Here is a 27,497-nt window from a genome sequence, read left to right on the forward strand (position 1 = left end):
TATGTTGAACTAACCTGGTGTATTAAACTGCGGTCGTTTAATTATTTTACCTTCTCAAAAAAAAACGCACCGAAATTTCACTCCTTTTCTAACAAACACGCTCTAAATTTCAATCTACTTTTCAACTAAACTTCAATCTTTCTTTTCTATTTGTTTACTTCTCCCTGCACGACTTCTGTCCGATCAACTTCTAACTATTTTTTCTATCTCTTTCTCACCTGTCACTTCTACTTCACCTGTCACCTTGTCACGCCTCATCGGCCAAACCGCTTCTCGCCTCATCGGCCGATCGCGAGGCGGAACGGTCCGTGTTGCCAGAACAGCAGGTTAGTCACCAAAGTTTTCGAGCCGCTCCGTCTGTCACTTCATTTGTGGTATAAAGGAGGAATATTCTTGCAATTTATACATTTGATTTATATGGAAGAGGGGATTGTTTTTGTTCTATTTTCATGTCAGTATTATTATGTTAAATTATCAAGTTTTCTCTAGATTAATATATTTAACATAAAATAAAAACAAATATAACAGCTTAACAGTAAAATTGATCGTGAACTCTCCAGTAGGAGTTTCTGCAATGGATATAGAAGAACATTTTGCGATTACTAACGGGGACGGCATGAGTTCCAATTCCATTAGCAACTTCTGACTAAATAAACAAGCTGAAGTTTCTGTTCTTCGACTTCCTCTTGTTGTGGATCTGGTTCCCGGATTGGTTGGTGTTTATCGGAAAAGATTAACGTTACATTGGAGTTGCACGAACGAACAGCCTCGAAGTAGTGATGTGCATCGGTCCTGATAATAGTGAAACTGGTTATGGTGATTTCGGTTCTTTTCACACGGACATCTCCTCCATGTAGTTAGTTATCTTTATTACGGAGACTTTCAGCCGAACGCAGGTTCGTCTCCGCTTCATGTAGTTTAAAATATTCACCTGTATTTGAAAAATATTGAGTTCATTGATTATGCACCCTACCTGAACATGCGTGTCGGTTCCACATTCGTGAACACCAAGATCCATGCTGCAGAATCGTGCTAATCAATCTAGTGAGTTCTCCCAGTGGCAACGGTAGGGACGCAGCAATAGGTGCAGGATAATTTAATTCGAACGAACTTATTATTGAAATGTCAACCACTTCCTGCTGTTCTGATTCAACTGGTTCCGGTGTTTGAACTGACAGTGATTTTCTTCGGTATAGATGCATTTACCGCTAGTTCTGATCGTCCCGGTTCTTCTTGTTCGGGCTCATCCGAAGGCGCCTCCTCCATTGGCAGCAATTTGTAAAAATCTTGAAAATAAGGCCAACAATTTTATTAATTTTTATGATGATGTTTGTTACACAGTATTCAACTGTTTTTTTTTCATATTATTTCTAAATAATTCAGCAAATTTACTCTGCTCTTTAGATTATCGAACGACCTACCGGAAAAATTAAAAAAAATGTTTTGAAGTGAGAACGGTACCATCGAGTTTGACATGACGTGCGTACTTTGGTATACATTGAATGAATTCCTCCCCGTTATTCGGCCTTAGTATAATTATGAAGTCATATTTTATTCTGGCCAATGTATAAACATTGGTAAACCATAAAAAGATTAAATTATAATATTTCTTTGAATAGTAATAATTTTGAGTGTATACAGGCTTTTAGTGACGAAAAATCTTATCTTGGAGGCACCGTCCTTAAATTGTTTGCGAGATATGCCACATAGGCAACCCAATTGACGTTTTACTTTTGATAAATCGTGTTCGTCCTTTCAGCAGATTGTGTCTTGCAAGAAAGATTACCATCGAATTGCTTGAGAAAATTCCACAATAATTATTCTCTGTATTTAGGCTGTAAATTGTATAAAGAATAAAAAATTCATCATGTTTCGAATGGAATTACCCCCGACTGACGCCGCCGAGGAGAAGCGCAAGGTACGGAAAGCAGTCCAGCAGAATCTGTTTGCCTTCGTTGCACTGTGCGTTGCCATCCGGATTGGTAAGTAGCTACACTCGGTCGGTAGTATTTATGTTGTACCACTTTTAACGAATGCTTTTGTTGCTTTTAGCTCCTCTGCTGCTCAACCAGCCCAGTGGTGTATAAAAGTGGGATTGCTATTTTAAGGGCATTTCTGCAATAAACGGCTTTTAAAAATGAACCATGCGTTTCATGTTTTGCGTTTTACATAATACAGTCATAGCACAGCATAGTTGCGTGACAACAGATAAGAAGATTGTATCAACCATTGAGAATGCAGCCCAAACTCGGATGTTGTATTTATTCGCATTTTCAAAACAAATTACACTAAAAGATATATATAGGCCCTATAATATGTAAATCGAGTTGAGCGTTACTTCTGTAAGACCAAAATAGACCAGTGACGCTCGACTCGGCTTGCATAAAATGACCCTATAACTTACAATCCTCCCTATTCTGCGAGTCACGTGACTCTCTTTCACCGGTGAGGTGACAATAGTCACCTCGTGTGAGGTGACTCTCCATTTGATTTACATGGAGAGTCACCTCACACGAGGTGACAATTGTCACCTCACCGGTGACAGAGAGTCACGTGACTCGCAGAATAAGGGGGAATAATTTACACCCCGGTTAAATTTTCGAGGATAAAAACATTTCGATTAGACCGTGATGTGACTTTTTAAAGAAATATGTTTAGAATCGTATCCGGTTCTGTATTCCGAATCCAATTTGTCCTTGGTGCATTTAAAAATCAGAGGTACATATTCCCCCCTATTCTGCGAGTCACGTGACTCTCTCTCACCGGTGAGGTGACTCTCCATTTGATTTACATGGAGAGTCACCTCACCAGTGACAGAGAGTCACGTGACTCGCAGAATAAGGGGGATTTAAATTTAAAACAAATCCTTTAGTGGTAAAAACAAATGAATGTGTGTAAAAGAAAAGCAACGATTTGACACAATGACCACTATGTTAACCAGCAATCTTTGCTCGCATTGCTGCACCCATTTCGTGGGAATATGTACCTGTCAGGTAAAAGCAATACATCTGAAGGATGGACGCGAAATCCTTCCGTGGATGGATCGAAGCATATCGCTGAACAAACTGTTGCAGTGCATTCTTCCTATCTGCATTGTTGAATCCAGTATCGGTCATCAGTTGTTTTATGGTAGCCCAGTCCTTAGGAGCGATGGCAATGCTGTGTCTGGCTTTTGCTAATAACTTTTGATGCTTTTGCTCGTCGCATACGTCACAGATGCAATTAAATCCCAGCGCCGATAACTCAAGCTGCCGTTCAGTAGCGCCATGCTGATAGTGAGCTCCATACGAGATGAATATGTGTCCACCTCGACGAATGGGACGCAGGGTAATCAATTTCAACTGGCCTCCGTTGTCTAATGCGAGCGTATTCGGATCACACGAATGATTACACAGCGATGCCATCGGGTATAGTACACTAACGAAGCCAGTATGTTGACTCCTTTGGATCGACATACTGACTACCTTTTGCAAGTATTCGACGAAACATTGCAGCATGAAATCTTCTTGCGCTCTGTTGGTGATAAGAGCTCGGACCGAGGAAACGTTCAAGAGCAACGCATGCACTATTGCCGCATTGAGGCGCATCGAGTAGTCCAATAATGAATTCTCTCCTGGTTTATCCGCGAGGAATATCTCAAACTCCTTCAGCGGGTCGTAGTTTGAATAATCTATGTCTAGAAAAGTGTTTTCCGTTGTCTTGACTGTTCGGCAAAATGCCATCATCTTGTTAACGTCGTCATCGAAAAGAGCCAGTCCATGGAAGAACATTCTTGATGCAACACAAGTATCCTTTAGTTTACTCAATTCCCCAGTAATGTCACACTCGAAACGGTGCATTGTCTGACCATCTTGTAGGCAGTTCTCGTTACAGAACATCGCCGAAACACAATTAGGACAGGGAATCAAATGTAGTAGATTTCCCGACATGCAATGGTTGCATCTGATAAATATTAGTTGCTCACTGACGGCAACCATCAATGGTTTTTCCTGAAGGATCACATCTCCGGCTTTAAAATCCTGTCTTGCCATCAAGCTGTTACCGTAGATGGGAAGCTTTCGAACGCAGATTCTATCGGATAGAAAAAGGTTCAAATTCGAACCCAATGCTTTCCGATTGTGATTGTGCTTGTCGATCGCTTGCTTGCAATTGGCTTCCCGTACCAATAGCTTGGGCATCAGTCGCTCCGGATAATTGTGATTCTTAGCCAATGTGATGTTCGCCAGAGCCAACACGTGATCTTCCATGTTATAGAAGATTGCCGATCTGCAAAATTATTGTAGTAAGCCAAATTGTTACACTGATGGGTAACTAACTTACCGATTTGCATATCCCATGCCCAACTCTTCGGAATCGTTTGGAGCAGAGCAGATGCTTTCGTTATATTTTTTGAGGGCATTGCCGTATTCCTTCTTCGCGTACAATAAATTACCGTCGCAACGGTGTTTTGCTGCTCGGGCACTGCATTTCGGCAGATCTGGCTGGTCGAAACAGTGTCCATTCTGCTGTATGTGATCTCGATAAACCTGAACATCGTTGGTCAGTAATATATTCGGGTTCTCAATAGTTTGCATTAGCGTTTGCTCCAATTCAGAGCTCATTTTGACAGGCATTGCCCTTTTGATCGAGTCCAAGATGCGCTTGTGCCGAGCTTCTTCCGAACGCTCATTCGGAAACCCTTCCGTATAATATTTATAAATACCTTCTCTCTCCATAGTTTTGGTAAATGCAACAAACCCGAAGCCGAGGGAATGACTATTATCTTGTTGGCCCTCTTTATCTATAACTATAGATCTATTTAGATATCAGGCACTCTAATCTTATTATCAGATATCCGGAGTGATTTGAGATTTGGGCGTAATTGTATTTGTAAACAAACAGGTCAATCGCCGATTTCTCGTGAATAAAAGCTCAATCTTATAAACAAACTATACCAAATGATAGAGGAATCATACCTCTACCGCATAGTGTTATTGGTTTTCAAAATTAAGCCTTTATTCGCGATAAATTGGCGATTGACGTGTTTGTTTACAAATACAATTACGTCCAAATCTCAAATCACTCCGGAATTATCTCAGGTTACCTCAGGTCTAGCGTGGCCTGCTATGTGCGGTATTAGGTTTTGCACCGTCGGGGTTAACCTCAATCTGATGACAGTTCAGTGGTACCAACAATCAATACGAAACTAACGATTTTAAATTGGCTCACCACTTTAGTAGCCTATTGGTCCCAAGCAAACGATTAACGTACCCTATTCTAGTTGAAATTCTATTACTACACTATGTTTGTTTTGATTCGCTATGAAAGTTTGACAGATAACATCAGGGGTGTGTGGATTCATGCAGAACATGCAGGGGTGAGTGAAATAGCTTGGGACTGCTTGGGACCGTTGTTCTGGTACTGAGTGAGCCAAAAATAATAATGATTTTCTTCGGGACCCAGTGGTCTTAGAGTTACCTCTATGGTGGTACTGTTTACGTGGACCTAGTCGATTTTTTCTTGGGTGGATTTTCTCAATAATTTTTCGGACTGCAGTGAGATGTAAACCTCACTTCTGCAATGTCCATGAGCAACATCCTTTCTACGCGCTGTTCCTCGACAATTTTCAAGTGGAAATTCGGAAATTTTTGAATATTTTTTTTTGAAAAAACGACTACGCAGCAAAAAAAAATGTAATATCGATCAACGTAATTCAAGCTGATGTATGAAATAATGATGTAATAGCAAAAAGCAGATACAATATTACATCAATGGATGTAATTTTGTTCGCAAAATCGATGTACATCGTACAATGTGATATTACACAACCGATGGATTGACCTGGTTGCAGCAGTTTCGATGTAATATTCAACAACTTTTTTTGCTGTGTAAGTGCTTGTAAACAGTACTACTGAACTGTCAAAAAGGTTCAGCCGGCTAACACTGAGTTCATTTATGACGTCACGCTGCAGTACCTTATTAAGTTCTGCAGCGTGACGTCACGAATGAACTCAGTGTTAGCCGGCTGAACCTTTTTGACAGTTCAGTGGTACTGTTTACAAGCACTTAGTCGTTTTTTCGAAAAAACAAATTCTAAAATTTCAGAATTTTAACTTGAAAATTGTCGAGGAACAGCGCGGTGAAAGGATGTTGCTCGTGGACAATGCAGAAGTGTGGTTTACATCTCACTGCAGTCTGAAAAATTATCGAGAAAATTCTCGCCTAACTTTTCAAAAGGTCCTATCTAACATTTCACTCTTTTCGAGAAAAACGAGGTTGATGATTGACACGAGGATTGACAAAATCTTTTTGATACTATTTTAAACCAAATCAACTTTTGACATTTTTAAGACCTTTAATAGTAAAATGCGATAGTAAAATTGAAATTGAAATTATAATCTACCCGTTTCATACATTGTTTTTTCTTTGAAAACCTGAAAAATGTTACATAGGACATTTTGCTCTTGTCAGGTGTACATTGGACATGTTATATGGGACGTTTTGTTGAAATCACAGTTACATAGGTCATTTATGTTTTCAACATTATTTGTTTGTTTTTAAGCATTATGAGTGCATAATTTAAGTTATACGAGTTAAACGAACAATATGAGTATTGGACAATGCATCAACTTTTTTTTAACGGTATATCGCAACACTGCCCACAGATTGTTTTGGTCGATCGTTGGTGGTCGCGTGAGCTGCTTTTTATTTGATAACAGTGTTATTTTAGGGGCTGTTCATTAACTACGTAGACAGCTTTTCGGTATTCTTGCACCCCCTCCCCCCCATGCGTAGACAATTGCCCATACAAAAATTTTAAAATTTGTGCGGCCGTGGATAATTGACAACCCCCCACGCGGATATAGTGGAAAAATGCTTGACATGAAAATTCCGATGTGCACAATCACATTGTTTTGGTTTGTTTGAACATTTTAGACGTTTTACTCGTATAAACACAAAGGACCGAAGTACAAGACGAGGCTCGGTAGCTCAGTGGTTACCGTTTCTGCTTACTGAGCAGAAGGTCGGGAGTTCAATCCCAGGCCCGTCCCCTTCCTTGCAATTTTTCACTTTGCCTTATTCTATACCCACTAGATTTTATTGAAAACAAATTCTTCTTTAACACCGATCGCATCACTTACCACAGTTTTGGGTCCTGATCTAAAAATAGAAATTGGATGAGTGCGCGCGTGTGTGTGTGTGTGTGTTTGTGTATTATAATCGCTCTACCAAAAAACGATCCCTGCGTGTGCGTGGTGCAACCTTTCCCCACATCGCAGTGATTTCTCGTGGAAGCGCAGAGGATTTCTCGGTTTCCTTCACAGCGAGTACCACGTCAACACATTCCTTCCCAATCCCTAGTTGACCTGCATTCGGACACGGCCGGCGCTGGTATTGCTAAATATTAGATCTCCAGTTCTTACACATTGAGGATGAATGTTAGTCCCAAACATCATCTGTTGGTTCTCTGTGTAATTGCAGCTGATCTGGATAACAGAGCAGCAACCGTGGGCGGTCAATCTGATTTATTTTTTTTTTTTTTTTTTTACTTTGGATAACGTCTTTCGGCAACATACAGGGGTACAAAATTGAAAACAGTCATTTTGGATGCGTTACAAAAAATTAAAAGATTTTGAACGATAATAACTCAACCGTCTCTCGATATATTTACGGAGATAATGGCATCAATCGATTGGAAATATTTCTAGCAATTTGCTGAATGTTTCAAAACTATTGATTTCATTCTGTAAACTATTGAAAAATGGTTAAAAGTAAACCATTGTCTAAAGATGGTGAAAATCGATTGATTTTTTTATATTCTTATACTTTCTCCAACCGAGACATCAGATGCGAGTATCTGACACCTCTGATATTTTCTGTTCTACTATATAAGCGTCCAACAAGGTCGCCCGTTCCATCATTGTCTATCCGATCGTCGACCCAGCAGCAGAGCAGCAGAGCAGCAGTACCAGAGCAGCGGAAGCAGAGCAACGGCAGCACAGCAGCGGCAGCAGAGCCTGGGGGCGAAAGGGCAACTACGCCGAGTGCGTTGGTGCCAGTGCTCCGGTATACTGGGCCGCCGTCATCGAATGCCCAGCTGCTGCAGTTCTCAGTCGGTCGTATTCACCGTCTGCTCCGCAAGGGCAACTACGCCGAGCGCGTTGGAAAAACATTATCAAGAAAGAGTTTAACGTACGTATGCGAGTATCTGACACCTCTGATATTTTCTGTTCTACTATATAAGCGCCCAACAAGGTCGCCCGTTCCATCATTGTCAACAACATCAGCCCAACAAAACGGCCCTTTTCAGGGCCACCAAACTTTCGCAAAAGAGTTATTAAGGAATATTCCTAAAATATAATATACACAATTAAGTACAACACATAACAGACGTTATCCAACGCCAACCCTGCGGTCGTATCTAGTATACAACCCTTCCAACTTTTTTTATAATCACAAAGGACCGAAGTACAGATCTGCATTGTTTTGGTTTTTCTGATACTTCAGACGTTTGTCTTGATGAACATAGTCAAACGTCTTATGTAACAGTGAAACATCGTTAATGCAAATTTGGACTTCAGACGTTTTGTTAGTTTAGAATTTTCTCAATTCAATCGACATTAATCTGAATGTGTGTGTGTGTGCATAATGTTCTTAGGTACAAATGTTACAATGTGCATTTATAAACTCGATTTGTTTACATTTGTTACTTAGGACCTTTTGAAAAGTTAGGCGAATTTTCTCAACTTTTCCACCAATAATAATCGCTGGATGTCTTTCTATGGTTTGGAGGTTTTTTTTTAATTTGTGATTTTATTTTTTTTAGATTTTTTTAAATGTTTTTTCAACTTTTTTTTTTATTATTTTTTCTTGTAGGAATTTCTCATTTTTCAGTTTGAATGTCTCTTTTACTGTATCTTCTGCGTATGTATGTCTGTTCAACTATAGTTTTTCTTTCACTTTTTAATCTTTTATTCTGCTGAAGTTTGCTCTTTTGTGTTGCCTTTTTGTTACACAATTTGCGTTCAATCTGATGATGTTCAATGCTTTTGTTCACGCATCCGTCTGTACGTCTCTCACTATACGAGTGTTGGGGAATCATTTTCTCATTCGAGCAGTTTCGAATCAATCTGATTTCTTTTATTCAAAGGATAAATGTTCTTTTTTTTTGCTCCTTGCGGTCCTACTAGTGATGAATTGGATGGGGAAAAATAGGTTTGTTTATTAGCAGCATTGAGTTTCGTTTGACTGTGTTACACCTTGGTTTAAATTCTGTATATTTTATAGGCGATGTGTACTTTTTTTTTTCTCACAATAAGATTCAGAAAACTTAAAGTTTCCTCTCCTCGTCTACCATGGTTCAGTGTGTATGTGTGTGTGTTATTAAGTTTGGAAATAATGACACTAAATAAAATTAACTGATCTGGTTTTACATGTTTAATTTCATCCAATTTTATTTATATACTCCATTCTAATAACTCTATTTTGTATTGCATGAAATCACTATCATTTGCAATTATCTCTGGCTGTTCTCCGACGAACGATTCTATTGTTTCATCGTCAACTTTGGACAGCAGGGAGATTGATAGTGTTTCTTTTTCGAGATAACTATTACGGGAGATTGGGACAATCGAAAAAAAATAAATCTTTAAGTGAAGGAGAAAGTTGTGAGGTTTTCCGGCTTTTTCTTTTTTCTAGGAAGGCGTGTGCTTGCTTGGCGATTTTGTTGTGATTTTCCGGGGAATTTTTTTAGGGGGGAGTGAATTCCATTTAGTTAATTAGCTAGATATTCATATTTTAATCTACCTACGTGCTACGTTTTCTTCGCCTCTCTGCGCACTCACTCGTGTTGTTCTGTTTGCCTATCTTGAATGGATTTTCTTGATCGAATCAGTCTTCTTTTAGCAACAAACTCGTTAATGGCTGACCGAGAGCATGTTCAGGGGGTCTTCGTTTCTGTTTGTTTAGCCTGGTGAACAAATGCCTCACACAAAGAAGACTTTTGTTTGGTGAATTAATCTTTTTTTCAGGATCAGCAGTGTGTGTGAGTATGTATTGTATCTCAACCGTGGTTATACATGCTTGCCACGGATTAAATTTGACACGTCTGATAAATTTTGCTTTGATTTGCTATTAACTCTACTGTGTGTAAGTTTTCCATACTGCTGTAATATGTGCTTGTTAGTAGTGAAGCTCATTTCGTCGAAAGTGGCGTTTAACCGAACGAAACAGACTCCGTTGTTAGACGAAATGACCTCGTTCTAGAACGTGCTAGTCTCGTCATAGGACTATTGTAAGAGGGAAAGGGCGGGTGTGACTTTTCATGTTATGTGTGAGTGTGTGTTACTAGTGAACGATTAATAATCAACGGTGCAGACAAAAATTATATTCAAATTAAGAATCTATTGCACTCCCCCCTCATTCTGCGAGTCACGTGACTCTGTGTCACCGGTGAGGTGGCAATTTCGCAGAATAAGGGGGACTGTTTTACTGCCACAGTACGATATATTGTAATACGCATAGTTCATGCCTACGGAAAGAAACTAAACGCTACTACTACAGCCACAAACACTCGGGGGACATTCGGACATCATCAATTGCACTTTCATACAAGGGAATTAGGTTGGATCTCCCACTTTCTCTCAGAGTAAAAACTAAATTGATTCCGCTACTATCTTGTTACTGCTGCTTCTTCTGCTGCACAAATTGATCTATTTATTAAAGTTTACTGCTGCGTCTCTGCCCTCAGCTTGGCGCTTATTGGCAGATAAGCACCCATCCATACAAACAACACAATCTCGGACCAAGCTAACTAAAGATCACATTTCTGTTGCTGTTTAGTTCGTTAACTCATTAGAATAACACAAAATATTAGTTAGCAGCAAAACCAAATACGCTAGAACAAGAAACAGCCACACACTCCGACAATGTGTGGATAAAACAACTCACGAAAGCCCCACGTTGGGCGCCAATGTTTCGCTTTCCTTGCCAAAATAAATCAAACGAAACCAAATCAAGTTCATTCATTTTAGCAGACATTTATTCTCCCTACATTTGCTCACAACCTGAGCTGGTCTGAATCTCGGGTCCCTACGCATATCCTCCCCCTGATTGCATGGAGAGTCACTTCACACGAGGTGACAATTGTCACCCTACCGGTGACAGAGAGTCACGTGACTCGCAGATCTGACATCGATCTTATTTTCTTGTCTTAGGATCTAAGTTTACTTATGGCTACTCACGATTGCACCTTTGAACGTCACCAGCTCAGCCGAAACCACTCGTACACAGACATGCTGTCGCCGCGCGCCTAATGGCTGGCTCCGCAGAGCGTCTAATAACGGTGCCCAACCAAAACGAGCCCGTAAAATATTTTAGATTTGTGGGGATTTTAAGGTTTGTCCATTTGGTTACATTTTGTCGCGTTGAAGACCTTTTAGACAGTTATACCTCAGTGAAGAGGAACTCAATTATGAGTTGGCTTTCCGCCACATAAGGCAGCTCGGGTCAGCTACCAGTAGAAGTAAGGGAATGAAGCTAAGAACATGCTACGGTAGCAGATGTATACATGAATCAATTTTCCTAAGTTATCAGTTAAATCATGGCGGATCCAGTTACTGGGGAAACTTTGGCCCAAAATCATCAAAATTGAGACGTTTAAGCGTCTTCCTACGGCCGATACTCCCCCTTATTCTGCGATTCACGTGACTCTCTGTCACCGGTGAGGTGACAATTGTCACCTCGTGTGAGGTGACTCTCCGTGCAAATCAAATGGAGAGTCACCTCACACGAGGTGACAATTCTCACCTCACCGGTGACAGAGAGTCACGTGACTCGCAGAATAAGGGGGACTGTCTATTTCCATGGAGAAGATAAAGTAAAAAATTTAATAAATAAATAAATAATAATAAAATAAATTTCAGTGTAAACACAACTGCTCCAGTGTCTAACTTGCTAGAGTGGTTTGAGAAAAACAATATTAATCAAAACCAATAGTCACTCTGCTCACTGGCTTGACAAAAGCTTTTACTGGCTTGACAAAAGCTTCCGAACGAATTGAAGAGATAATCAGCTCTCAAGCAGCGACTGCAGGTTGTGAGTCAGGTATGGCAACGAAGGTCTATCAGAGTTTCTTACCTGTCTTCAGAGATGAAGACGTGATAATGATTTTTTCGGCAATGGACATGTTTTTTCAGAAGTTCAATAAACACGCCTAGGCGAGAACCCCAGCCAGTTGGGACAATTGTCACACGATGCCGAGATTGTTCAGCTATGTTCAGGCCAACCATGAGTTTTAAGCTCCGAAAATCCGAAGTCAAGGAGGAAAATGACAAGCAACAACTTTACTATACTACCTCTCTCCATCTTGATTTGAGAAGCCTTAATGGCAGTTCGATGGACCTCATCTTCAGCTTTCGCAGTCCACGATACCACCAACAAGACTTGCTTGCGAAGATCAGGAAAAATCAATGGTTGCGAAAGCGTAAGTCCCACAAAAGGCTTTTTAAATTACCGACAGCGTTTAGAATGTCCTTTCCGTATCGAATCCCCTTTTTAATAATCCTAGTAAACTTAGATCCTAGACAAAAAAAAAGAAGATTGATGTCAGATCACATGGGAGATGGGCAGGATAGATGCAGTCTAGCACCAGGTTGTGAGTAAATGTGGGTAGAATAAATGTCTGCTAAAATGAATGTAGTTACATGATTTGGCTCCGCTTGATTTATTTTGGCGAGGAAAACGCAACATTTTTCATCGGAAGAACAATAACAAAACAAAAATCTCTATAAACCCAATTGATCACACGTGTGTTTACATGTATAAAAATAAATCTCGCTCCGGGAGCCGTAATTTAATCCGGATTTTTGCTTTAAAAAAACTAAGGCCATGACAATTTACAATCAATAAAAAAAAAAATATAGTTTTCCTGTGAACTGAAACTTGCAACTCGCTCTTGCACGTCCTCACTTCCTGTCGCTCCTATATTCACTCGAACTTGGGACCTATGTTCCATTGTTCATTTAAGGTTTTGTCGATTTGTACGACGCTTGTTCGTGAGACTTGCTTGCCCACTGTTGTCCTGTTGTTTTTGTTCTGTGTGTGTGTTTGCTTTCTGAGAAGACCTTACTCCTCATCCTCTTCGTCCTCATCTTCGGCTTCCGCCAGCCAGGTGAGCCACTGGTTGACCTGGAACAGCGCCTTACCCTTGCCCGGATACATGTCGGTGACGTCTTCCTTGTAGCGCAGGAAGGCATCCTCCTCAATGACGCTCAGCTCGTAGAACTCGCGGAACCAACGTAGCAGGACTCCTGCGAATAGAAAAAAAGGATAAAAGAAGTGTGAATATGACTGTGAATGCGCGTTGGAGATTTTTAAGTTAACCAACCTTTGGGAAAATCGATGCTGTACCAGTAGACCTGCATGGCGTAGATTGCAATCAGCTGCAACTCGTTGTTACCATTCAGGAACGCATTCAGCACCGGGCAGTACTTCCTTAGGATTTCCATCTCCTTCTCCACCGATAGTTTCTCATCGTCATACTTGGTCGATTCCTGTTTTGTAAGAACGAAAAAAATCCATAAATATAGGAACTAAATTCTCAAAAGAACACGGAAACCAACCTGCATGATATACTTCAGCAGCACGGTCATGACGGCCGTAATGAAGCCCGGATCCGTGTAGCAGCCGGCTTCGACGTTCTCCTTGATCCACTTGTAGAACTGCTGTGGATTGGAATCGACCTGGATCTGCTTCCACAGTTCGGCTTGCACTCGCAGTAGCGGATACAGGAAGCTCAAGTTGCGATCCTCCAGGATTTCCGCCATCCGGTCCTTGGTGCGATCGCTCTCGGGCAGGCTGGTCATCAGGTTCACCTTGTTCTGTTGGAACATCTCCTGCAGGGTTTGCTTGCCGAGCTGTTTGTGCAGCTGCTGCAGCACCAGCAGGAACAGCGGATAGTGCTGACCGTTGTCCGTGTAGTTGGAAATGTCGGACAGCTTGCACAGGCGCACAGAAACTGCCCGCGAGAGCAGCGATGCCACGATGGTGGTGATCTTCGGGATGGTCTTCTCCTTCTCGTTCATCGAATTGACCAACGCCTTGAAGGAATCCAGCATAGCTCCGTTCGAGAGTTTGTTTTCCTTGCGCAACCGCTGGAGGAATTCAATCATCTTTTCGTGGAATGGATCCGACTTGTCCAGGACTTCGTTGACGATTTTGCCGATCGAGTCACGCATGAACTTTTCCGGAATCTTGAGCTCACAGAACTCATGCACCAGCTCATCCATCAGCGATAGGATCTCTTGTTTGGTTTCTTCCGGTTCCTCCTCTTCGATTTTCTCAGTTTCCGAACCAACGTCGGCCTTTTCGGCGCAGGACTTGTCGCTGTCTTCGGATTTCTCCTCGTTGAGATCAGCTTCGTTCACCGTGTCCAGATTGGTTGGGATCGGGGTCTGATCGACCACCTCGACTACCACTTCCTTGACGGCACCGTTTTCGGCAGGTTTGTCCACCGGCGGTTTGGACTCATTCTGCTTATCTTCGTCGATTTGCTTCTGCAGGTTGTCCAGCAACAGATCGGATGCGAAGGTGGAAATCTTCTTCATAAATTCTTCCTTGTTCGGGCCCTTGTCTTTCTTGTTCTTCTTCTCGGCCTTCTCGGCGGAAGCCTGTTTGATGATTACCTGATCCTTCTGGAGGATGTTGTTGATGGGAGTGATAGGTGCCAAAGCAGGTTGGTTGGATGGAGATTTGCCATTCAATAGATTCTGTTGATTGTTCAGACTGTTCCGGGCCAACGGAGTCTGCTGGCTAGGACTAGATTGATTGGAAGCGTTCTGCTGACCAGCTGGTCCTGTAGCGGTAGGACCATTTCCGTTGGGTCCTCCTGCAGATGCACTGTTTCCTAATCCAGGTCCGAAGTTGTTGGCAACTACCGACGATTGGTTGTTACCGGTTGCGTTTGACCCAAAGGAACCATTACCAGCGGTGGCCGCTGCCCTTTGTTCACTCAATAGCGTGCGGGTGGTCAGTGGCGATGAGAAATCTCCCAGCTGCGGTGCGCTGTAGCCAGTTCCTTTTCCGGACTGTGACGAAGGCGCCTGCGAGATCGGCAGCTGCGTCTTCATGTTCATGTTCTGGGTTTTGAACAGTAAGCTGTTCGGCGTTGGACGCATCTGTAGATCCTCGACGGGATTCTGGGGTGTCATCAGGTTGCGCTTGAATCGCGGCGCCAAGTCCTTGCTATTCATCATACCGTCCCGGTTCTGGTAGGACGAATTGTGCGTATTCTGTCCATCCCTATTCTGTTGGTGCTGGCTGCTCGGACCGCCATTGCCATCCCGACCACTGCCGCCACCGCCACCACTGTGGTTGTTGTGCTTGTTGTTGTAGCGCATGTTACCACCGCCATTGCCATTGCCGTGGTAGTTGTTATGCTGATGGTGATTTTGACCGCCACCGTTGCGATTGTTGTGCATCCGGTAGTTGCCACCACCGCCGCTGCCACTACCCCCATTGCCACCGTTATCCCGGTGGTCCCGGTTGCCGTAGCCGTTCGACGATGAATACCTAGGCAGAAAGAGACGGTGGATAGATTGAAAGGCAACATTTGGATTAGCCAAGGATATTATTCTCAAGTTCTTGAGTTCTTCCGGTATCGTTCGGAATGCAGTAATGCAGCGGGATTAATTGAGGAAGGGAAAAATTCATGGCGGGGTTGCTATAATTTAGGACGACGGTATGATGCAAACTTCTCCATAATGATTTCTAAGATTAATGAAAGTATGACTGATGACAGGAATTTCGAATCACATTAATCATTGGCGAGGCATAGTATTATCACCGACGAAGTAGTATTACCAAGTAAGTCCAAATCAGTTTATGCGAAAAAGTTAACCTGCTCTTTCTTCTTCTCCGTGAAAAAGAAGACATTTTCAAAGAATAGGAGCCAAAACAAAGTCGGCCAGAACTGTCAGATCTCGTGGATGAAAAAAAGGGTGCGGTTAAAGTTAGGGTGCCACAAAGTTATTCCGACTGCCGGATATCAAAAAACTTTTGAGATATTGAAGATATTCAAAACTCAAGTGGCAGAGGATTAGCATTTTGTTTAGGATTCTAACTGAAATGAACTTGCCAAGATCTTTTACTTAATAAATAAATGAACCTCTGGGACATTGCTAATTTGTTTAGCTATCGGACATAATTTTTAGAGTTCGGTTAATAAGGGCAAAACCAAAAATATTTTATGGCTGAAATCAAATTTTCGCTTATTTCCCGGTTAATTCCTAGTTCTCCCTTTTTTCCGGTTCAGTAGCCACGCTGGGTTAGGTCCATGAACTGACCAGACAATCCAGTATCTAAGTAGTATGCAAGCAGCGTTGAATAGTTCCAGCTTTGGACATACTTTAAATGTTTGAATATAGGTTTCTAGCCCTTTAGGGGATTGTGAAGCAAGATGGCATTTCGCGTGTTCCTGAGGTGTTTTTTGATGGTATTTCCGTGTGTTCCTAAGGCGTGCTTTGGAATTGTTAGTGTTTTGCATTGATATTAATCATCCCTCATATTAGGAATATTTGTGTAAAGCGGGTTGTTGCCCGTAGACCATATACGTGATTTATGTTCATGAGAATGGTTGGAAGCGTTTGGTATAACTCGTCTCGTATTTGTCGGTTTCTGTAGATTTCAAACGTCAGTGAAGTAGATTATCTAATAACATCCAAAAACACTCAATCTCTCTCCTGTTCACAAGTCAAGCTGAACAATGCATTAGGTCCTAAGTAACATTGCCAGATTCTCTTCGTCGACTTTCTCTTTGCATCACCACGGCCATGTTAAGACACTGCCAGCTATGTTCAGCACGCAGATCGGTGAAAGAAGCTATTATCTAGCTTCTAATACGACAAACACAACAAGAAACGGTTCTGTACCCAAACTATTAACGAAAGAGAAAGTCGATGAAGAGAATCGATCACTGTTACTTAGGACCTAATGCATTGTTCAGCTTGAAGTGAACTAGATATCCCTATGTGCACTGTTAATGGACTCTAGGATGATTGGCAAAGATTCTCGCTTAACATACATATATGCACACTACCTAATACACGTTTATAAGGCCACCCACACCAATGCGTTGCTGAAGCTATTTTAGCAACCTCCACCATAATGCAGCAACCGCACCGGGGGTTGCTATTCAAGTGCGGGAAATAACAACCTGCCTCTCGGTGAACAGCGGGGTGACCGATCCAAACGTTGCTATTTATGAAATCTCGCGTCACTTTTCAAATAGACCAATCTACATTGATCGATTCTCTTCATCGACTCTCGCTTTCGTTAAGAACTTTGCTGCATTCATATTGCGTGCTAGTTTTTCTATATAGCCTGTTGAAAGAAAGTATTACTAAGCGTATTGGACAATAAGAACAGCTGACCATGTTTTTGGAGCCGAGCTATTAACGAAAGAGAGAGTCGATGAAGAGAATCTATTCATGTAGATTGGTCTATTTGAAAGGTGACGCGAGTAAATGTCATTTTTTTTAAATTGAAAATTGTTAAAAATCACTTGCAATGATTAAATGAATGAGTTTGAATCTGGGACCAGGGACAGGGAAGCGTTAAAAGTAGTCAATTTGTAAAAAATAATCTAGAGCTCCGGGTTTTTTTTTAACTTGTTGTGATGCTGCCTGGATGAATCTGGATTTGAGACCAGGATGTGCACTCTGGTTGCTATACGGGACGGTCCACCTGAACATCAGTAAAGGTGGTCTTAGCGCCCCTCGGTGGTACTTTGTGTGGGAGCGTACTGTCAATTTGTTAGTTTTGTATCAAACAGTGAAATGGTTATTTAACTTTAAATCTTGATTTAACAATCGAGATGGAAGTAAATAGGATTGAAACAAATATCAAATCAAATAAAAGTCAGTCATGTAGCATCACCACAAAGAATTGGCAAAGTGCGCATGCAGTAGTTCTAGATCCAGACGAATTCATGCAGTAACACAACGAGTGCATTAAAAAAAACAGTGGAGCTTTAGAATATTTTTAACGAACTGCAAACTTTTAAGGATATTCCAGATCTTCCGGACGACCGTTCCGTGGCAGAGCAGAGTGGAAATGCTGGTCTCAAATCAAAATACATTCATATAGCTTCATAACAAGTGTTAACCTGGTTGCTAACTAAAAGAGCAACGATTTAGTTAAACTATCAGCCTGAATAGCAACCGGTGCAGGTGGTCTAAATAATAGAAGTAATGCTTCTTTTACTTTAAGTCTATGACTAAAAAACTGAAGAAATACGTAGCGGAAATGGCTCTAATGTTGGCCATGGATCTAAGATTAGGCCCATCGCTAAAAATCTGCTATTTTTCAATTTTATCTAGATGAACGCGTCTTTCGGACGGTAGTAATGGATATTTTTGGTCGCTATTGAAAATTTAGTTGATTGCTGAAATTATGTATGGGCCCAAATTAGGGGCATTTAGGCCGACATTACATCCATTTCCCCTATGTGTTATAGTTTCTTTTTTTCAAGTGATAGTGAAAGTAAATAGTGAATTAGTGAAAATGAAAGTGATAAAGTAGAATTAAAAGGAAAACCAACGTATTAAGGTATACAATAATTCTACAAAAAAGTTCATCAATTATTTTAGATATCACTTTGTCCCTCAATGCTCAACATTGAAAGGCCACATAAAAGGAGTACAATTTACAACTTTTTGTAACTGGTAAACGACGCTTATAATGGTCAGAAAGGGTTATTCTCAAGGGGTGTTCAACTCTGCACATCACAATCTGTGCCGAAAGCTAGGTCAAGCGTTGTGCCGAACGTGCCAAAGTGTGGCAATCAAGCTATCAGTCTCAGTAACCCATGAGTTTGGCAACCCTGCACTTATGACTTTTGAGATTGTGTGTTTACATTTTCAAGTCAAGGACGGAAAAAAAGTCATGAAACCTAATCCCAAGATAATATTCAACGAGCTGGGTACCGGTCATCCGCTTCAAGGAAGTGGCACTCGAAGATTAACCCCTCCGCGAGAAGGAGAAGGGTGACTGATGGCAGAAGCTGTCCATTCAGGAGAAGAAAGTTCTCTACCGTGTGCAGACGTTTTCCAAAGCCAAGTACCCCACCGGCAAGTGGAAGATGAATCTTGTTTGCAATATCATCATGCTACCTCCAATGCAACAATCTGAAAAATAGGAATGACTCGACCTAAAATGCCCACCGGCGGTAGTAGTAGCAGCAATAGACCTACAATAGATTCCCAGTGTCAGCAGCCGTGGTTAGGTACCTACTAAATTAATCTGACTCGATACTGGTTGCAGCCGTTTGATGACTACGTTGTTGTTCCTTCATATTTTCTATTCTTGGTCATGCCGGAATTGCATATCAATCTCTCTGAAACTGCTGCCGGTTCCGATTGCGTTCATTAAGACCGCGATTCAGATTGGCTCTGTTACCTCCGGTGTGGTTACCTTCACAATTATGTTAGCAGCATCTTTCTTAATGTTGCTGTTGCCGTCGGTGATACGAACAGTTGCGAAACAGCGTAGAGAGACCTCCACAGTCAATAGAATCCGAGTTCAGTCCATAGAACGAGCTGTACGGCTGTCTGATTGGTGAACCATCAATCGAACCGGGGTGTTCTGCGGGAGAAACAGCTGTGATTGCAGATACATCTGAAGAATGGTAGGATCGTTCGGCACCGGGGTGTTGTTAACACCATACATTATCGCTTCGGTCCGAATCCTATGGCCATCGCATTAATACTTAATTCCAGTTAATTCTGGCCTATTCTGCGGGGCGTGGTGACTCTGACTAGTTCGTTTTGACTTCCCTGAAGTATAGACATCTCTCAAACGCCGTGTGGACTTTCTGTAGAGGTTCATCCCCCAGAAGGTATAAGGACAAAGAGTCTCGTCAATTATGCAATCTCTTATTATGATTGGGGACAATTTCGCTGGAAAATGGCACTGACAAAAAAAATTCCCTTTCTCCCTTACTTTGAAGTAAACGATTGACAAAATGTCAACACAAAACAGTGATGCCATTTTATGTTATATTTTGTGTCATACTTGTCATCGTGTGCCATGGATCCGCCGATCACTGTGCCACGATGTATTTCGGCACAATGTGCAGAGTTGATTACCCCTTGGTTATTCTACTAATGTTATTGTGTGTACATGAAGTTTTAGGTTAAAGAACTTGTCAGCTAAGAAAGTCCTGGAAGTCAAAAATCTTTTCGAAAAATGAGGAAAACCGCATTGTAGTTTGGATTTTTTAACCAACAACAGCTACATTTCCCACCTACATATATGATTTTAGGGATCTACCCTGTTTGGCATAATGTCGTTTAGCATACAGTCGTTTGGCGTGTTATTAGCATTGTACAACAATAACAGTAAATTTACCTCTATTAAAGGGTGTCCACGATGAAATTGCCACACTATGAAATTACTCTAACTGTTTAACCGTTGGGTAGAATTTAATGAAAATTTGTGTGGATTTAGTTTATAGTGCATTATTTACATCCTGCAAGTTTTAAAGTCCTGTGATCAAAACTCGCGGAAATGGAGTCGAAAGAACAGCTCGTACGTGATAAAATCTTGCGCATTCATCACGAGAACAAGGATCTCTCGCATCGTTCCATCGCTAAAACATTGGGAATCACGAATTCCACGGTGTCGCGAGTGATTAAGCGGTTCGAGGAACGGTTGACCACCGATCGGAAGCCCAGAAGTGAAGGAAAAAGTATTCCGTACAACACCAAAAATCACAACCGCGTAGTTGGGGCCTTCAACCGAAATCCGAACGCCTCCGTTAGGGATGTGGCTAAGAAGCTGCACCTAAGCCGAAGTTTTGTCCAGAAGGCCAAAACTAAGGCTGGGCTTCGAACGTTCAAGGTACAAAAGGCCCCTAATCGCGACGAGAAGCAGAACAAGTCCGCCAAAACCCGTGCCAGGAAGTTGTACCTCAACATGCTGACGAAAGTTGAATGCTGCATCATGGACGACGAAACATATGTGAAGGCCGACTTCAAACAGATCCCCGGCAACCTGTTTTTCACGGCCAAGGATAAGTTCAGCGTTCCGGAGCATGTCCGCACTCAGAAGATGTCCAAATTTGCGAAGAAATTCCTGGTTTGGCAAGCCATCTGCACGTGCGGGAAGCGGAGTGCACCTTTCGTGACCCAGGACACGATTAACGGACAGGTGTACATAAAAGAGTGCCTCCAGAAGCGGCTGCTTCCTCTCCTGAAGGCCCACAACGTCCCAACAATCTTCTGGCCGGATTTGGCCTCATGCCACTACTCCAAGGACGTGCTGAAGTGGTATGCGGACAATAAGGTCAATTTCGTGCCGAAAATGTTCAACCCTCCCAACACTCCGGAGCTCCGCCCCATCGAGAAGTACTGGGCGATTATGAAGCAGCACCTTCTTAAACGACCTAAGGTAGTGAAGACAGTCGAGGAACTGAAGAAAGTATGGGTTTACATGCAAAAAACGGTTGATTCACAGGTTGTGCAGAATCTTATGGCCGGGGTTAAGGCCAAGGTGCGGCATTTGCGTATGGACTGTAAATAAAATACGAGTAAAATGGTAAAATGAAGTTTAATAGTTATTTCTCAATCTCTGAAAATTTGATGGCAATCGGATGAAAACTCGAATTTTGCGAATCAATTTTGTGTGTGGCAATTTCATCGTGGACACCCTTTAGGCATTCAAATATATGAATAATCAATAATTATTATATTAGAACATATAATTTCCTGAAGTGACATTTCCCGGAATGTCATTTTCAGGAATGATACATTTACCGAAATTTTAATGTTCCTCGAATGAGCCATTCACCGGAGTTCCATTTATTATTTTAATGAAGATATAAAAAACTATTTTTAATAAACGTATTCAAAGAAAGAAATAGGCATGGAAATGGAATCTTAAGATTGGGCCCATTGTTAAAAATCTAATATTCAAATTTTTTTCTTGGAACAATGCGTCAAATATACAAATGGTCAAAAAATGCACTTAGGCCGACATTAAGAACATTGATCATATTCCCTTCTTTAGTGAATTAGAAAATGTTCTCTTCATTATTAAACTACTTAAAGAAGGAATCCATTGTTTATAAAAATATTGGACTTGGTAGATTTCGAAAAATGGTTTTCCGGAAAACGGCATACAGTCAACTCTCCCCAACTCGATGTCGATGTAAACATGTTGGCTACTGTGATGGCCCCTCCAATTCTCTACAGATTGACGAATTTTTTAATTTCTTTTTTTAATTTGTCGTCTCCGATTTTGATGAAAATTTGCACAGTTGTTCTTTTTTAGTAAAGATGCCAATTTGTGTTATCAGTTCGACAGTGAGCATGCATAAGGGCGAATACGCGATGATCGATTCTCTTCATCGATTTTCTCTTTGCATTGCTACAGCTAAGCGGAACAATTTTCTAGAATTTGTTCAATGTAGAGTAGTAACAGGTTGTATTGGCTATCAAAAGCAACAGCAAACGCACCGAGAAATGTTAAATCTAGCGAGTTATTAACAAAAGAGAAAATCGACGAAGAGAATCGATCATCGCGTATAGGCCCTTATGCATGCTCACTGTCGAGTTCTTCCAATTGAATCACGACTACTTTTCTAACAGGGCCTGTGTAAAAATAGTACTAATGAGTTAAAAAATATATATTGCTGAACCGGTTTGTTGGATTGATTTGGTGTCTTGAACAAAGTTGTAGATATTATTTTGGCAATAATGTTAAAAAATTTCGTTTGTTTCAATGAAAAAAATTATATTTGTTATTAAAAAAGTTAATTTCTCAAAAAGTGCATAATGTTTGCTACAAATTGGCAAAGTTTGGTGATGGTTAACAGAGTATTTGACTTTTTACCGTTAAGATCACTGATACAATTATGCAAAATTGAAGACAATGAATAAAAAAGAAAATTAAAATATCGTCAATTTGAATGGAATTGCTCCTTCAGTAAGGGTCGCTAGTTTGAACATCATATCACTTTTATTTAGTTCTAGCTCAATATTCATCAAATGAATTTTTTAGTTTTGTTAGTAACGATACCTTTTCATGGTATCAGATGTAATGAATCCTAACTTTTCAATAGGGCCTGTGTAGAAAAACACTAATGAAATAAACATACCTATATTGCAAAGACGGCTTGCTTGATTGCTGTGGTGTCTTCAGGCAAGTTTTGCAAAATTAAAATGCGATTCTTGAAAAAATATACACGGTTAAAAAACATAAAAAAGTAAAAATCGTGAAATTTTCAAAAAACCATAACTTTTTTGTTTTTGAGTTTACCATCACCAAACTGTGCCAGTTAGTAGCAAACGAAATTTTTTACACTGTATATTTTTTACACAATTGCCAAAATAATATCTACAGCTTTGCTGAAGTCACCAAATCAATCGAACAAAGCGTTTCGGCAATATATATTTTTAAACTCATTAGTACTATTTTTACACAGGCCCATTTCAAAAAGTAGTCGTGATTCAATATGAAAAACTGACAGCACAAAATGGCGCCTTTACTAAAAAGGAACAACTGTGCAAAGTTTCAGCGTAATTGGAAATGATCGGTCAGGATCGATTTGCGAACCTTCGTGGAATGCCTCAGTTGTAGGGAGTTCACTGTATTCAGGAAAATTGCTTTTCGGGAAATGGACCATTCTGAGAAATATTGATTAATTACAAGCTTATTAATATAATCGAATCAATACTAAATGTCGTATACTGCGTGAAATGTCGTAAAGTTACGGATTTTCAAAATTATTATGGATTTGAAAAAAAAAGGTGATTACGCTTAACAGCAACAAGTACAATTTTAAAAGTATTATGCCAAACGACTGTTATGTCAAGACTTTATGCTGCACGAGTATTTCATATAAATCTCTCAGAAAAAAATGCTTCCGCAAAAGGCTTTCCCGAGTGGGATTCAACATCGAGCGTTCAGAATATCGAACAATGCGTCACTTTATTAAATGTCTTCTTTTTTCTTAATTATGCATTCAAATTTATTTTATACTATTATATTTTATAGCATGTACTTAGATGTGTGTACTCTACAATAATGTACTCTACAATACTGCAAGAAGAAATATTTTTTTCAACAGCTAAATATGGTGCTTGTATGGTACAAAATAACTGAAATTAAATTTGGATGAGCGTTTTCTTACCGCATACCGCATGATTGAAGAGTGATTGTCTGTATCTTTAAACTCGATTTGTTTAGATGTGTTATTTAGAACCTTTCGAAAAGTTATGCAAAAATTATAGAAGGTATACTCACGATGATGGTATCATGGGCGTCGGGCTCGATGCGCTCAGCAGGTTGAAGCTATCGTTGAAGTTCAACGGGTTCAGCGAAAACTTGCTGATCCAGTCCCGCTCGTTGCCCCGGTCGCCCTGGTTGCGATAGTCGCGGCTCCGCATGCCGAACGGCGGCCGCAGCACCAGGTCGTCCTCGTTGGTGAGCTCCTGGATCGGAGCCGGTCCTTCCACGCGGGCCACCTTCCGCGGTGTCCAGGTGTTCTTGCGCAGTTCAATCAGATCGCGCAGCAGAAACCGGATCCGGGGCGGATATTTGCTCGACAGGGAATACTGTTCCATCCGGTCAAAGTATTGATCCATCAGCTGTTTTCCCAGCTCTGTATCCAGATTCTTTCCGCAGGTCTTGATGAGTTGTGCCAAGCATTCCATGTCCTCGCAGTTTTTCTCCGACGACGCGCTGGACTTGCTGGTAATGAGCGAGCGCAACATCTTGTGCAGATGTGGCTCGCCGAGCATGTCGAGCTTGTACAGCTCGCCGATGAATTTAACATTGCCCAATATCTTCTGTTTGGCCACATTCTTCTTTTCCTCCAGATCATCGGTGAGGGCGAGTTCCGAATTGATGATTTTCTCACTATACTGTACCCGGTTCTCAAACTTGTCGCGACAAACGTTCAGCAGAATTTGCAGGAAGGTGTTCGATTTAGTTTTGTCAATGTCGATCTCTAGTTCTTTCTCGATGCGCTTGCACAGCTGCGCGTACATAGACGAGTACTTGGGTTCATCTAAGGCTTTGTCGAATATCAGCAGGATAACACCGTTCAGTATCTTGGACGAGTTCAGATCTAGCTTCAGCAGGTCATCACTTAGTTTTTGGAATTTTTCTGGGGTTAGCTTGTTCAGAATACCGCGTACTTTTCGAAAGATCGAATCAATTCTGGCCTCTTCGGTGAGTCCATGTTGCGGTCTCAGTGATGGAGGGACCCAGCGTCGGCTAGCGGGGGGGATATGGTTTTCCCTCCCCGTGGCACGAGACTCTGTCCCCGTTTGCCTGGGGTCTTCCGTCTTGGAGGTTGGCAACGGACCAGCAGCAGGATATGTACTCCGCAACCCGACCGACGACGGAACCGCTATCTTTTCTATGGTTGCCGGAATGGTGCCGGAAAAAACGTCAACCAGTGCTGGCGGATAGCGGTGGGCGGCCTTCAGTGGCTGCTTAAGACCCGGTTCGAAGGAGGAGGACTGGTGATACGTTGAACGATGAATCCTAACGGCGGTTTCGGGCCCAAGTACCCGAATTTCCTGCTTCCGAGGAAAGGTGCACCACACGCACTTGCGGGTTTTGCGCGCCTAGTGTGTTTTGCGGCTAGTGATTGGCACCAGACGAGTAGTCTACTCGCAGCGAACGAGCACTAGTACTTTGCTATGCGGGTTTTTTCTTGTTCCCTTTACTGTACGGAAGCCGCAAAAAAAATAAAATAAAAACTTACTATGCAACGAACGAACGGGGATAATTTAGTTCTCAACGGAGATTTTGATTACGACCGACACAAATTCTGAAAAGGAGAAGGAGAAAAAAGAAGAAACATTAGTATGGAAGTTGACGTAATTTATATACTTGTTCTATTTATACTTGAGTTAAGTTGAAGCTATGAATCATCACCATCATACATTTTATATAAGTTTGTTGGGTTTACAGTTCCTATTTTAGCCACATAGCTGAAACTTACGCACTTTGTTTTGTTTTCGCCAGCTCGGCAATTTATTGCCGAGATCATAGCCATATTCCGAGACTCACTAGCAACTAAACGCCACTTTTGATAAGATCTTGGCAAAATATGTTTGCCGGGAGCACGGCTTCAAATCTCGGTAAATCAAATTAAGTGCCAATTTCAAATAAATATCATCCTCTATTTGGATGACATTCATATGAATTCCCATCACCTGGTGACCAATTTCAACCATGAGGCAATCATCAAACATCCATAAGCATATTGTTAAAGGGCTTGAACAATGCAATAATCATTCGAAGTATTGTGAATGTTTTCGTTCAGTGTACGGAGGCGAGGCTGGTGACCTGCAGCTATGGGTCGAGTGGAGTGCAGAAGACGACTTTTGTGTACAGCGGAGCTACCCCGCTTGTCATAGTAGTCATTTATGATAATGGACGATTGGCATAAAACAATGGAAACGTTTAAATTTTAATGCGGTTCAATAATCCAACCTGACAAACATGATAAAATAGGAAGTATCTGCAATTTAGATACCTAGCTTTAACCTTAACTCGAAAGAACAATGTATTTTTGTTGAAGAGAAATTCTCTATTAAAAGTACGCCATTGTGGCGGAAGTTCCCGTGTAGTTATTTATAAAATGCGGTAGTGGGGGGAAATGCGTATTTTATTATAGTTATGTTTTTTTTTATATCTGGAATAAATTTTGATATAGTGATGCCAAACGTTCATTATGCCAAATGACTATTAAGCCAGCCAAACGGCGTTCCCCCAAATCTTCTTATGTCTTGCTATATTCAATTAGTAATTCTTTCTTTAAGTTTTTTTTTTAAATTCATCTAAAATAAATTTGATTCTCTCTGGGAGTCTCTTGAACATTTCTTTTTAACAGTTCGAAAATTCTCTACAGAATAATAAAAAACAATCATGAAATTCATCCTAAGATTGTCGTCGAATTTAAAAGTTTTTTTTTATCTAAGAATTCACCGAAGCCTCCGCCCATAATTTTATTTAAAATTCGCTTGTAATCTGTTTAAAATTTCCATGCAAATTCACCTCACAAATGTCTTAAAACTTGTTCAGAATCATCTTGGAGCTCTCTAAATTCTTCTGAAAACTAGCTTTCCTTTAAATTCTCTAAAAATTATTTCCGAGATGCCCTTATCCTCGGAATTCCCTTAAAACTCTTCTCAGAATTCCTATGGAATTTGTACTCTAAAAATTCGATTCTCTTGATATTTTTCATGTATCCTGGAATCCTCTTCACAATCGCCATGGCTGTGGAGAATTCTACTGAAAAAATCTACTCTGAACTTAGCTAGCTCTATTAGAATTCTTCTCTCAAATACCTTGGTGTTAACCCTGGAATACATTTCAGTTCCTTGGAAAAAATGTCTAAAATTCTCTTAATAATTCTTTGAAGTAACTGTATCCAGGAAAGATCAAAGGTCTTTCAAGGTCCAAAATCTTTTTTTTTTCTTGGAGCGAAAGTATATTTTTCT

General features: G+C 41.0%; 2 protein-coding genes and 1 long non-coding RNA gene across 3 annotated transcripts; 1 reads left to right on the top strand and 2 right to left on the bottom strand.

The window, feature by feature from the left end:
* Positions 1-1,755: 1,755 nt before the first annotated feature.
* LOC135706966 (uncharacterized) lies at positions 1,756-2,142 on the top strand. Its single transcript, XR_010518196.1, has 2 exons — positions 1,756-1,982; positions 2,053-2,142. It is a non-coding gene; the product is annotated as an uncharacterized LOC135706966 (long non-coding RNA).
* Positions 2,143-2,933: 791 nt separating this feature from the next.
* On the bottom strand, positions 2,934-4,743 carry LOC135706968 (SET and MYND domain-containing protein 4-like). The gene is made up of 2 exons (XM_065228658.1): positions 4,321-4,743; positions 2,934-4,266 (listed from the first exon to the last, which is right to left on the bottom strand). The coding sequence occupies exons 1-2, from the start codon at positions 4,713-4,715 to the stop codon at positions 2,934-2,936; spliced, it is 1,728 nt and encodes a 575-aa protein (XP_065084730.1). The 5' UTR covers positions 4,716-4,743.
* Positions 4,744-13,077: 8,334 nt separating this feature from the next.
* Positions 13,078-25,608, bottom strand: NAT1 (N-acetyltransferase 1). The gene is made up of 4 exons (XM_065228646.1): positions 24,283-25,608; positions 13,602-15,549; positions 13,367-13,532; positions 13,078-13,289 (listed from the first exon to the last, which is right to left on the bottom strand). Exons 1-4 carry the CDS (start codon positions 25,026-25,028, stop codon positions 13,105-13,107), a joined length of 3,045 nt encoding a protein of 1,014 aa, XP_065084718.1. The 5' UTR covers positions 25,029-25,608; the 3' UTR covers positions 13,078-13,104.
* Positions 25,609-27,497: the final 1,889 nt, after the last annotated feature.

Source organism: Ochlerotatus camptorhynchus, unplaced genomic scaffold (assembly GCF_037179485.1).
Source record: "Ochlerotatus camptorhynchus isolate MF236.1 unplaced genomic scaffold, CSIRO-AGI_Acam_v1.1 ptg000299l, whole genome shotgun sequence".
In the NCBI taxonomy this organism is placed as follows: Eukaryota; Metazoa; Arthropoda; class Insecta; order Diptera; family Culicidae; genus Ochlerotatus; species Ochlerotatus camptorhynchus.